General features: G+C 33.8%; 1 protein-coding gene across 1 annotated transcript in view; it reads right to left on the minus strand.

The window, feature by feature from the left end:
- Window positions 1-377: 377 nt before the first annotated feature.
- The window catches only part of LOC130447597 (LIM homeobox transcription factor 1-alpha), a 30,327-nt gene continuing 17,924 nt past the window's right edge, over window positions 378-12,780 (minus strand). Inside the window, exons 3-7 of the mRNA XM_056784500.1 lie at window positions 3,754-3,971; window positions 3,465-3,661; window positions 2,154-2,277; window positions 1,660-1,833; window positions 378-663 (exon numbers count right to left, since the gene is read on the minus strand). Of these exons, the coding sequence (XP_056640478.1) occupies window positions 479-663; window positions 1,660-1,833; window positions 2,154-2,277; window positions 3,465-3,661; window positions 3,754-3,971 (898 nt within the window). The 3' untranslated portion in view covers window positions 378-478. The remainder of the gene's footprint in view (window positions 664-1,659; window positions 1,834-2,153; window positions 2,278-3,464; window positions 3,662-3,753; window positions 3,972-12,780) is intronic.

Genomic DNA, 12,780 nt, shown 5'->3' on the forward strand with positions numbered 1-12,780 from the left:
ATGATGCTTCATTAGAAGATGATGCTTCATTAGAAAATTATGCTTCTTTAGAAGATGATGCTTCATTAAAAGATGATGCTTCATTAGAAAATGATGCTTCTTTAGAAGATGATGCTTCATTAGAAGATGATGCTTCATTAGAACATGATGCTTCATTAGAACATGATGCTGCATTAGAAGATGATGTTTCATAAGAAGATGATGCTTCATTAGAACATGATGCTGCATTAGAAGATGATGCTTCATAAGAAGATGACGTTTCATATATCATCTGGTTTTTATTAATTCACAAATAAGAATGAAGTAAAATTATTGTAGGTTTAAGAAAAAAAAAAGGTAATTTGAAATATGTATATTTAAAAATTTCGTAATAATTCCAATATAGTGCTAAATATGTGGTTACATATTCATACATTTCATTAATTTACAGATGAATCACTTTTTTTGTTTTTAACAGTTGGTTCTATTTATAATCTGTTTAGGGCTCCATTTGATCATCTGCGCAAAAGTAAGAGCTCTGCATGGAATAAAGTCTATCTATGGGATTCAAGCTACAGTTCGAGTTCTGCGGAATGTTTTGATGCTCTACCGGAGGCTGCATAAAAATCGATTGTTCATCGGATCTCGAATAATTTTCATTACGGCGCTTGCTGATTTCTAAACCTAAAACAAAATTTATGTTTCTCTATCTCTAACTACCATATAAATATCAACAGATAGAGATTCTCGTTGAACTCAATCACAACCATAAATATGTAGAACGAGGTATGTCTAAAAAGTTGTATCCTAACCGCAACACGTGTGACGATCCAGAGACTGCTACCTACCAAAAAGTCTCATTGCTGTCATTGGAAAACCCACCGCTATCAATCGAAAGTAATCGGTTTGAGTAGTGTCTGTCACTATGCAATGGAGCACTGTGACATTTACGAAGACACATAAAATGTTGGTGAACGTCACCACAAAATGTGCTTACGTCCCGACAAACAAAACACCAGTCACGATTAAACGAGTACGAAACATGCCGCCAATAAATCGGCGACTGACTATAATTCATGGCGGAGGAATACTTTTTGTTATTACCATCTTCCGCAAAAAGTTGGGTAAGAGGAAGTCTGTTCCCGAAAGGAGCCGCCCATATCGTCAGACAATTAGAAAGCAAATCGTTTGGTTAGATCGCAGGGGAGGAGACCTGATGCTAGGATTTCGATCCCGATTTGAAGCTACATTCTATAAGTATAGCTGTCAAAAGTCGAAGGAAAGTCCATCAGGAACTCGATCGGACTTATTTTGTTCTCCGAATGAAGGAGATCTTAAAAGGGTACGTTTTGTGGACGTGTTGGTTATTTAAGGACGTTTTGCAATCGATTCCGAAAGTAACAAATTTTGACAGTTCTTAGAAGCTTTACGTACGTTGTCAAAAGTATGTTTGAGTGCAGTAGTGATTACTTTGAAAGCCAAAATCCGTTTTATTTCTTTTCTAATGCCATTCAAAGAGAATTTCAAATTTACAACTGTTACTTTAGGTTTTATTGAGTTGAGCTTAGTTTAGGTTGAGCTAGCGATGATTTTTTTATATAAAAACATGAAGTACACTTTTAGAAGAAATGGGTGCCACTTTTGTTTTCTTACTTTCGTCTTAATAATTGAAAAACTTACCAGTAAATACATGTACAGGCAAATTGCTATTGAATTTAAAATATGGACTGTCGTTTTCCAGTTCTTCTTTAACATGAAGAAAATTATTATTGGAGGTATTTTGAAGTAAATTATCATCGATTGTTGCTTCGTTATCACTACAGCTGTCGTGGAAATATGGTGTAGATTGAGGACCTGAAAAACATTGAAAAGTTTCCGAATTAACATCCATAATAATTGACTTTCTCAAGTTTGATTTTTTCGAAGAGTATTAAACTTTTAATTATATTATTCAAGTTTACTACCGATTGCCTGGAGTATTTCGATACTGAGTTTAAAGATGAGTCAGATATCAGGTAAATAGATCTATTAATTGCAGTTTTTATAAGCTGATACATAATTAAATCCCCCTAATTTAAAGTTTTAAACATTCTCACCGAATGTAATAAAAAATTTCAGTTCATAAAACTTTAATTCAAGCGCCTTTTCTATTTAAAATTTAACTACATTCATACTTTGTTCTTCCTCTTTGACGTTCAATTTCTTTTCATCCTTTTCCACGTCTTTGGTTCCTTTATTCTCTTGTCTGACCTTCTTTTGCATTTTCTTCATTTTAGCACGTTGATTTTGAAACCATACCTACAAATATCACAATTTTTGCATTTGCATTTTTGTGGTCTATAACTTATTTCATGCGTTTTTTTTTTTAATTTGAACGTTTATTTAAGAAAAACATGTAAAATAGTATTATGCAAAGTATTGCCTATCTGAAATCTATTTGTGGATCCCATCCCAAAAGAACTGAGCTGGCTTGACAGCCAAGAATGTATCAAGCCAATTTTTGATACCTTGCTCTGATGTGAACCGTTTTCCAGTGAGGGCATCGACCAGAACAAATGGTAGTCAGAAGGAGCAATGTCTTGGCTATAAGGCGGGTGAGGTAAAACTCATCCACTGTTTTCCAAATAGTTCTTAACCAAAATAGCAACGTGGGTCCGAGAGGAAAATTATTGCCTCGTGTCACCCGGATTTAGTATCTCATAATACAGCACACCCATCTGATCCCACCAAATAGGGAGCATTACCATTTCGCCATGGATATTCGGCTTTGCCGTTGAATTGGCTGATTGGTCGGATTTCACATATGATTTTTTGCGCTTGGGGTTGTCATAATGGATGCATTTTTCATCACCAGTAATAATCCGATACAAAAATGACTTCCTTCTGTGCCGTTCCAGCAGCATTTCGGACATGCAAAACCGACGTCTCTCGGCTTGAGCTCAAGTGGAACACCTTTTTCCTTACTTTTGAATATATCCAGCTGCTTTTAAACGTTTTGAAATGGCTGATTGAGTGACAGACAAATATTCTGCGGGCTCTTCTTGTGTTTGTCAACAATCTTCACAGAGTAATGCTCTATCCTTAAACTGTTTTGACTGTCCAGGACGTTCATGGTCTTCCAAGCCAAAATCACCAATTTTAAATCGTGCAAAACACTTTTGGCACGTTCGCTCAGCTAAAGCATGTTCACCATAAACTTCCACCAAAATACGATGACTTTCGGCAGTATTTTTCTTCATATTAAAGTAATGAAGAAGAACTCCCCGCAAAAACACTTTTTCAAGAACAAAGCTCGACATATTTGAGTGAAAATAAATTATTGTCGTTAACGCTTCAAATGAATGACATATACTGAAAAGATGTACAAAAACAGTAGCTTTCCAACGCGGTTTCGGAATATTGGAACGATATTATACAAGTTACGCTATCTCTTATCAAATCGCACGAATTAAGTTATAGACCCAAAGTGGAAAATCTTGACCAACCTGAACGATTCGAACGCTCAAACCAGTATCTTTAGCTAGATTTTCCCTAACTTTTCGACAAGGCTTGGGGCTAACTTCAAAAGAAGCTTTAAAAGCTCTACGTTGTTGGGTTGTTAAAATAGTTCTTGGTCGTTTAGGTCCCCTACGTCCATCATGTGATCTACTAGTTTGTAGAAAATCATCGCAAATAAATTCACCTGAAAATATCAATAAATAAACAAATAATAAAAGTGTAGTTAATAAAACAATTATTAAACAGAGTAATATTTAGAAAAAAGTATTTTCTTACCATATCCGAATCCCTGCATCATTTCCACTTCTTTTTCGTAATCTGTCCTGCAAAATAATTGTCCTTGTTTGATGACATATAAATCACCTTTTTGTAATCTAATTCCGCAAACGACGCATACAAAACATCGTAAATGAAAAATGTTATCGCTAGCTCTCATCACTAATTCATCTGGTGAAACTCTCTCCGAACAACCCAGACACGTTTTTACAAATAATCTGAAACAAAAAAAAAACTAGGTAAACATATACAAAATATTCTAATTGTTTCTCACATACGATATTGTATTTGTATAAATTTGAATGAATCTCGTTTCAAATAGATCGATAAAACGGAGTTAAGATCTAATTGATGATGGTCCCTCTATAAATAGCTCGTCATCCAGCTTCAGTGTTCTCAAAAACTCCGGTATTTGAGCTGGTTTCAACGAGGTTTCATATTTTCACACCTTTTGGTTCAAACTTGTAATCTACTCTAAAGCTTGGTAAATTAGAGTTTTATCCTCACCAAACAACAGAATTTTATCTCAACAGTTTCTGCTAGACTTAATCTGTTCAAATTTTTGATATGACACAACCAAAAAATCTCGTTTTAGTATTAACCTCTTCCCTTGACCAATGCAAATCTCTTCCCTTCACCAAATGCCCTTCCCTTCTGTGGTGCGACTTAATTTGAGCGAATGTTCAAACCACAAAAGAGTGCTGTTAGATATTTACTCAAACTAAATAGCAGTGCTAACTGCCGAGACTTCTTCAAACAGTTTATTATGCTCTTGTTGAGTACCATCTCCTAAATGCCCTTCCCTCCTGAGGTACGAGTGGTGTTACTCAATTTGAGTGAATCTTTATAATAGATAAGAGATCTGTTAGATACTTACTCAAACTAAATGTACTCAAATGTAATATTATTGTTTATCATAGTTTTCTTTTGTATACTTTATATTTAGATTTCTCTCTCACTCTCTCCATTTCGTTTAGTCAGCACTAGGAAGTCGTAGAAACTGCAACATCGATTGTTTATCTATTAGCGATAATTTAATGTCGGTCGACATGGAAGCTGTTCCGAACTGGAACACAATCTCCAGATAGTTGAGAAACTTCAGATGGACTACAAACTTAATGGACAAGAAGCACCCTGTCCACAGACGCAGTGTAAAGACATTAGAAAATGTTGAAAAGGAAAGCAGTAGACAGAAGTCTAGGAGAGTCAAACTAGTGAGCTACGAATCAATCGTGAAAAAAACGAATTTGAACCAAAATTCCATGTCGAGGCAATTGATTTTACTCTACGTGAAAATTTTGCTCAGTGTTAATTATTTTAGAGGAAAAATGAAAATGAAAATCAATAAACAAAGCCTATACAACTGGACTCCAAGGTATTCACATTTTGACTACCAGCTTCCTATAGGTACACCGAGAAAAAGTAAAAGTATTGTATGTTCTTGACTCTTTCCTGGCATTATTGGACGTTTTTCGAAAATAACGAGGCCATAGTTACTATTTATTCGGTTCGATATGTTTTGTGCTTAGAAGAGGAATTAAAGAGATGAAGAATGAAATGGTCTAGGTTCCAGCAGGAAGAAGCAATTTCACGAACACATCATTGGTCATTTTTAAACGCATAGTTTTTTACCAATTATCTTCCATGTCTCCCGACTTTTTCTGGACTTTGGACGATTTGAACAGTATCAAATTTATTCCCGAAATGATTCGCTTTCTGTACAAACCAAAGCTAATACTTGTATTATAAAATGACCCTTTACGCCAAATGAATTTAGGACGTCTAATATTTGTTTTTAAATCTTGATTACTAGTCTTTCAATTGATCGATCCATCTTTGTGCATCTAATAATTTAATAGTATTCTGTACCCTTCTATAAAATACAGTTTCTACGTCTATGATAAGTGCGCCACGTGGTCGGATCCAGCGATCATCTCATTTTTTCCACCCTCTGTAGTCTGTACATTGGCTACAGGTGCAGATGATCAGATAAAACTGGGGTGACTCTACTTAAAAAATCGTCAAGGGTGAATATGGAGCAATAAGTTAAAGAACACGTTCAAGGAATTGTTGACTATTTTTAAGAACTTTGTTTACATAATGTATCATTCTATTGGATCGAAGTTCATACCTTCGTTGCCCAAAAATTGTAATTTTAGCAAAACGAATTAAGAAATGTTTCTACTTAAAAATCGTTGCTTCTTTAGCCAACTCTGTAATAATAAATAAAAAAAAATGTGTTTTGAGAACTATTTTCTCTTGGAGATAACTAGTTTTCAAAATCTAAAATGTTCTATTTTTCACAAGAAACTATCGATTATATGATGATAGAGCTAGAATTGAGTCTATCAGATCTATCTCAAATTAGATGAAAAAAAAAACGTTTCTACGGTATTATGGTTGAAAGAAACCCATTAAACCAGTTATTAAAGTTACATCTGAAGATAGACAAATATTTATGCATGACAAGACACCTTTCCATACATGTACAATGGCTAGAAAAGTTTTAGAAATATTTAAATTGACCTGCAAGTTCACCGGATCTAAGTCATGTCAGGTTTCTGCAGGACTAGCTATATAATAAAATTTTCAACTACGTAGTTTCAATTTTGGTTTGGGATTCTCTATATCCAATATTATGTTTTTTCAGAGTTTTTGGTACTAAAACCACTGTATTAGAAAGTGAAAATTATTATTTATTTTAAAAACTTTTAGTTATGATGAAACTTTAGATCAATTAGTCTTAGAATAATTTGGTGGTTATTTATTGAAGGTTACAAGACAATAGATTTGTTAACATATTTTTTAAATATTTTCCAAAACGTACGTCTATGGTTTGACAGTATATCTCCGCCTTTAACGCTTTTTAACTATGATATATGCCCGATAGAAGGGCGAAGGGCGTATTGGGGTGTATCCCTAAAGGATGATCATTGGGGTGAATTGGTATCTTCATTCATTTTTAGGATATATATATATCACCAATATTGGTGGTGTAATTACTGAATCTAATTGATCTGTGCAAGATTCAATAACGCAGAAAATTTTATGTCCTGAATGGGACCCTAAAAATTGAACAAATTTTTAGTTGTATCATCGACAGTAAAAAATTTTTAACTTAGAAAGAGCTGTACTTCAAATGCGTGGATCGAGCGCATAACCTAACCTAACCTCATTTAATCTAACCTAACTTAATAATTTTGAACCTAATACCAAAATTCCTGGAAAAATTTTTTCTTTATCAATTTTTGCTCAATGTTTTATATAATATTGAACATGTGTTCATTTTGAAAAATCTTAGATATTGCTGATGGTTTTTCGTTTATTGTTTTAGCAATAACGATAATAATTAGTGGATGCTTAATCTCGCGCCATTGTTAATTAACATTATGCTAACAAGTTTGTTGGTGTATCTTAGATTAGTTTATTGTTCCCTATAGATAAGGATTGAAAAATAAACCTTAAAAGTTTCAATTCGATACTAATCTTAAGAAAATTTAAAGATTTAAAGGATCGTCCAGCATCTTGAAAGAATTCGTCCACTGATATAGACATGATGCCGGTCCTGTTTAAATATGTTGTCGAAGCTATGGTTTGACGAATGCTTTTTCTTTTCATTGTTTTTGTGACCTGCTTACAAGAGGGTCAACTCTATTACACTCCATTAATTGGAGTGGTGCCTGCCGTATGGAGATGCCTGTGGTGATATTGATATTGAACATCTGTAGGTTCTAGTATTAGGAAAAGACGTACCTTGGTAACTGATTCCACATTTCTCCAAAAAAAAAAAGATTCCCGAAAAATTGAAGTTCTGGGCGTCTGCAGACGAAATCGGTGTTCATGAGCCCATTCTTCCTATCGAGTAGGTCTTGCAATGGTAGTATCAGTAAAACAGCATCATACCTTCTATGCTCTAAGATGTCCAAGTTTCTGGTCATCTCTGGATCGCCTATAGGTCGAACTTATCTTATCTTTGAATCGAGCATCTTCAGAGTTTGTTCAATTTCAGCAAAGCTTTAAGTTCTTGTGAAGCTGCCATCGTTAAATTGATTACGTGACTATGCCAGGACATATTGCTTCAATCCCCAACAAGCGAATTTGCGGTGATGGTAGCCACTCTTCTTTGTAAAAATAGAAGCCTGGGTCTTTGCTGCATTAATCTCAATCCAATTGCTTCCACCCCAGTCCAAAATATTTCCATGATCGGTATTGATTGTGGTGATCTGTTGTTGCTTACGGATTTGGATGTTAGTCGAGTTTCTGGAGCGGTTGATTTGAACGAAAACCTCACTATGCTAATGTCGGTGAATCTATAGATCGGGTTTGAAGTTTTGTCGAGTAGATCGTTGATTTACATGGTAAAGAAAGTAGATGAACAGATGCATCCCTGGGGAACATCAGCGTTGACCTCAAACCTTTCCGAGGTGTATTCATCGATAGCAACCTGGATGGATCAGTCTGTGAGAAAGCCATTAAGCCAATCAATAATGAGGACTACAAACCCGGTTGATCTATGTTTCCGAATGTCGGCGATTATGTTAGAAGACAAGATATTTCAATATCATGACCTTAGCAATGGGACTAAAGCAATGAGATGATAGTTATTGGTATAGGTTGAACCCAAGCAATTTTTCAATCTGGCATAGATGTACTAACTTCAGGCAGGCTGGGTAGTAGTTTTTCCCGCGAATCAAGAGTTGAATTTGAAGCAAACATCGACTCAACAAGTCCGTTTTATCTTTTGTGGTCACTTCTCAGACATCGGTGGAATTTTTGACTTACAAAATACTTGATTAGGCTCACCGCAATTGATTTCGGAAAAATATTAGGTGCATCAACACTTTTCTTTGCTTTATTTTCAAATGTGTAGAGCATTTAAGTCAATGCAATCCACTCCTAAATAAATTTAAAGGCACGAGGTTTGTATTAGAAAAACGTCAAAATTCGTTTTCATTATTATAATTTTCTGTTATCGGTTTACTTTCTCAATTCTTTGAATGGAACCTTGTTAATTTATCATTTTCAAGGGATTTTCGAAAACTATCATGGACATAATCCTATCTGATTGTTCGGAAACTGATTGAGTTGATCAAGTCGTTGTCAAATCCGACTAAGTGTGTAGCTCATTGATAATTCTTGTTTTAAATTCGAAATGTTCAGAGAAAATTGGATACGACGTTCGAAAATTGTGGTCTGAATCTCGTTATGGGTTAGGATTCGCAAGTACCTGAACCTGTGCTATAGTTACTCCTTCAGATTCCGCTGTGTGTTCATTATTGTTTAATTTTTGATTTCATTAAATTTCATTAAATAAAAGGCTTTTCTGCGATGATTTATATAAGTAAGAATTGCCTCCATGCTAACAAATTAACTTAAACTATTAAAAAATATTTTAAAGATGCTAGAAAATCATTTTTAAATTGTCCTTTATAAGTATGTTGAAAAATTAATAGTGTATATATGAGTCGACTTCGTCATCGAGCATATGTGTGAGTATGATTCCAGATTACGGCAGAACAGACCCGAATGTTAGGAAATAATCCGTATAACGGCAACATATTGCCATTGCCGTTGCCCTTATGTTCCCCTTTTGTACAATATGTTTCCAGCCATCGAGTGTGCTGTGGTGGTTCATTTAATTGTACTATATTTTTTCTTTCGAATTCTTCCCATGAAAGAAAAAGCAATTCAGACTTTTTGAATAATATTTTTTTGTTAATATACTCTCTTTTCTATTTTCAATGTCAAAAAACGAATTAAAAATATATATTAGCGAAAAAATACGAAATATGACAACAACATATCACAAAATTTTAACAAATGGAAATTTATAAGAGAAAATTTGAAATATCGTCGGAAATAATAGTAAATAAGACAATAATGTAACTATAAAAGCAGGAAATATTTCAACTATATAGTACGTAGTATAAAAGGTTAAGAAACGAAGATTTGACTGAGAAAATAGAAAATCTGACAGCACTGTATATAGACTCAACATTTAAAATGAATTTTAAAACTGTTATAAACAAAAATTTGTTATCGGAAAAAAGCAGGATTTGGCAACAGTGTAAATACAACATTCGAGTTTTACGGAACGTAACACGGTAAATATAACCTTCATGTTACAGTATTTAAAATTTTGAGAAACAAAAAAGTTCGCACTTATTATAAAACCATGAAAATCATTTCGAAATCATCAAGCTGCCGGAAAAATTAGAGATCTGGCAACAATATATATACAGCCATCACGTTAGCATTGTAAAATAAATATAAATAATCAACTTCTTGGAAGGATTAGAGATTTGGCAACAATTTATGATAATTTTCTCCAGAATGTCTCTTTATGGCGAATAGTTCAATTGATATATACAACGATAAATTTTATCAAGTTAAGCAAAGAAAATCTTTTTATCAAAAAATCAATTGAAAAATTTATTTTTGCTTTAATCTTTAAATTGTCCCTGTAAAAGTTTCGCATTGTTTCCATTGGACCTGAGCCGCCTCTGGCCTTCTGATTGTAGAGTAGAATTATTTATTGTCTAAAACACACTAAATAGATATACGTAATCATCCATTAACAATTCATAGTGTTCGAATGTGTAGTTTTGAAAATATACTCAAATAAAAGTTCTGATTTCGCATCTTTAAATGACTATAACTCATAAACGAGGGGTCGTAAGAGAAAAATCAAGTCCCGGAGCACCCTGTATATTAGAAAAAAAAGTATATTTCATCGCTTTGAATTATTTGGGTTCTTGTCAATCAAATATGAGTCGTATTTTTATAAAGGAAAAAATAACATTCTACAATTGAATTCTTATCAAACAGCCCCAAGCAAACAAATAAAAATCTTGATTTTCCTATTCTCACAACTGTCAATTAGCCTTTCCATAAATAACCCATTGAATTTGAAGCTAATAATGGACCAGCAACAGCCAACGTCAGTATTAACTCTCGGCGACCGATCAAAGTTTGTCTAGAGATTTTCAAACAGTGCGAGAAGGGCTGGTCCACGTGTTGGATAGCCCTTTGGCAACCGTATACGAGGTTCAACTAGAAACTTCATTATTTAGAATTTTGTGATAATCATCTCGAGAAGGGGAACTATATTTACAGAAAATACTGGATATTTCGATGCATCTCCTTATAAATTATCAATAGTAATATTTACAGGATTCCCATTATGAGCTCGGTGTTTAGAACTTGTCCACATAGAATCTTGTTTATACGTGCTTCCTGAATGTTTAAGAGATAGAGAGATAGAAGCTTCATTGTCAAAAAATTGTTACAATTTGAAGACCAAAGCTTGTAAAAACTGAAAAACAAACATAAAAATAACTAAATAAAAATACAGATACAATAAAATTTCAATATACAGAAGGAAAACACAATGATTAACAAAATTATAGTCAATAGTATAAGGTTATAATTAGTAAGTCCATAGCAAAATTAAACCTGTATGCAGCATGCCCGGAATTAAATATTACAACTAGACTAAGTCATTTACAGACTAAAAGGCACTTTCTAGTAAGTATGCCCTCAAATTATTGCAAAATGTGGGAAAAGATGATTTGATTCCAATGGGCAAATGGTTGTGTATTTTTTGCATTGTAAAGTATTGAGCCCTTAACTAATTCTGTACATAAGTTGATAATTTGTCTCAATTTTAATGTGGATATTTCCATGACTTCTTAAAATTATATATTCACATTAAGAAAATATTTTATTAACGAAGGAAAGTACTACAGACAGTATAAAGTTTTGGTGTAGTGGTAAAGTGAAGAGTATGCTCAATAGAAACAATCAGGGCAAACATATAGAGAAAATAACATACTTTTCCAGAAAATTACTCTAAAATACTTGTTGGAACTGATTATGACAATTTTAACAAGTTTGTCAAATAATAACGACGTGTTCGACACAAAAATACATTCGGTATATAACTATAAAGTTTGTTATCAAAGTATTTATTCCTGCAATTGCACTTTTATCATGTTTTTGAATCTCAAGTTTCACTAAAAAGTACTCGATCATTCAATATATATCCCCGATTCATCACCGTCATCTTTTCCAAATCAAGTAATTTACCTCCAGTCTCTGAAGACGATAACTTGGTTATCGAAACGCGCGTCAAAGAGTGTAATCGTGACTGTTGCTGTGGTGGTAGTTTAAACAGTGTGTTCAGTAAGTACATCATTTCTTGGTAGAAAGATTTTGGAAAATATTGACAAGTTACATCACAAGAGTGATGTAAATTCGATCAAATTAATTACATTACCTACGATTTCACAAATTCACTGATAAATTCGACGAAAAAGTGTCACGGATGCTGGGTACAATAGACACGTCAGTATCTATGGTTTTCACTAAATCGATACACGATTTTGAGATTTGGCAATAGTGATATCAATATGTCAAAACTGACGTTGCCGTCATAGAGTTTGACATTTTTGATGGTGAACGTACTCAGAACGTATTGTTGTCATACGACTGGTACTTGATTTGTTTACAGATACTTGAAACTTTCATCTTGGTTAAAAAATGGAATATAACCACGAACATTTTCAGTTCGGTCATCGCTTCGACTTTTGATGAAGTAAACTGATATTGAAAGATCGTTATGTGACATACCGTGAGATGAATTTTTGAACAGTAAAAACATCAAATTGATGGCTCATCTGCTGTATATTCGACACCCAATGATTTTTTCTTATTCCCGCAGATCAAAAATGCGAATTCAACGTTTTTCTAGACCTCAAGAAGCATATGAAATTATAAATCTTTGTTTTTATCTTAAAACTCAAGTACCAAGGCGTCTAATTTTTGTACTAATACATGTTAGTAAATTCACTTTAGTAAGACCCTCGTAATATTAAAAGTTATATCGTCTGGTGTACGGGCTTTCAAAGAGAGCTCGGAAAAGGCCAGTCACGTGTCGTCTCTCGCCCTTTGGCAGGACTTTATATACAACGGGAGAATGTCGTTCTTATGTAAACATTGCTCCGTTTCAGGCGATTTGATGCGAGA

Source organism: Diorhabda sublineata, chromosome 8 (assembly GCF_026230105.1).
Source record: "Diorhabda sublineata isolate icDioSubl1.1 chromosome 8, icDioSubl1.1, whole genome shotgun sequence".
Classification (NCBI taxonomy): domain Eukaryota; kingdom Metazoa; phylum Arthropoda; class Insecta; order Coleoptera; family Chrysomelidae; genus Diorhabda; species Diorhabda sublineata.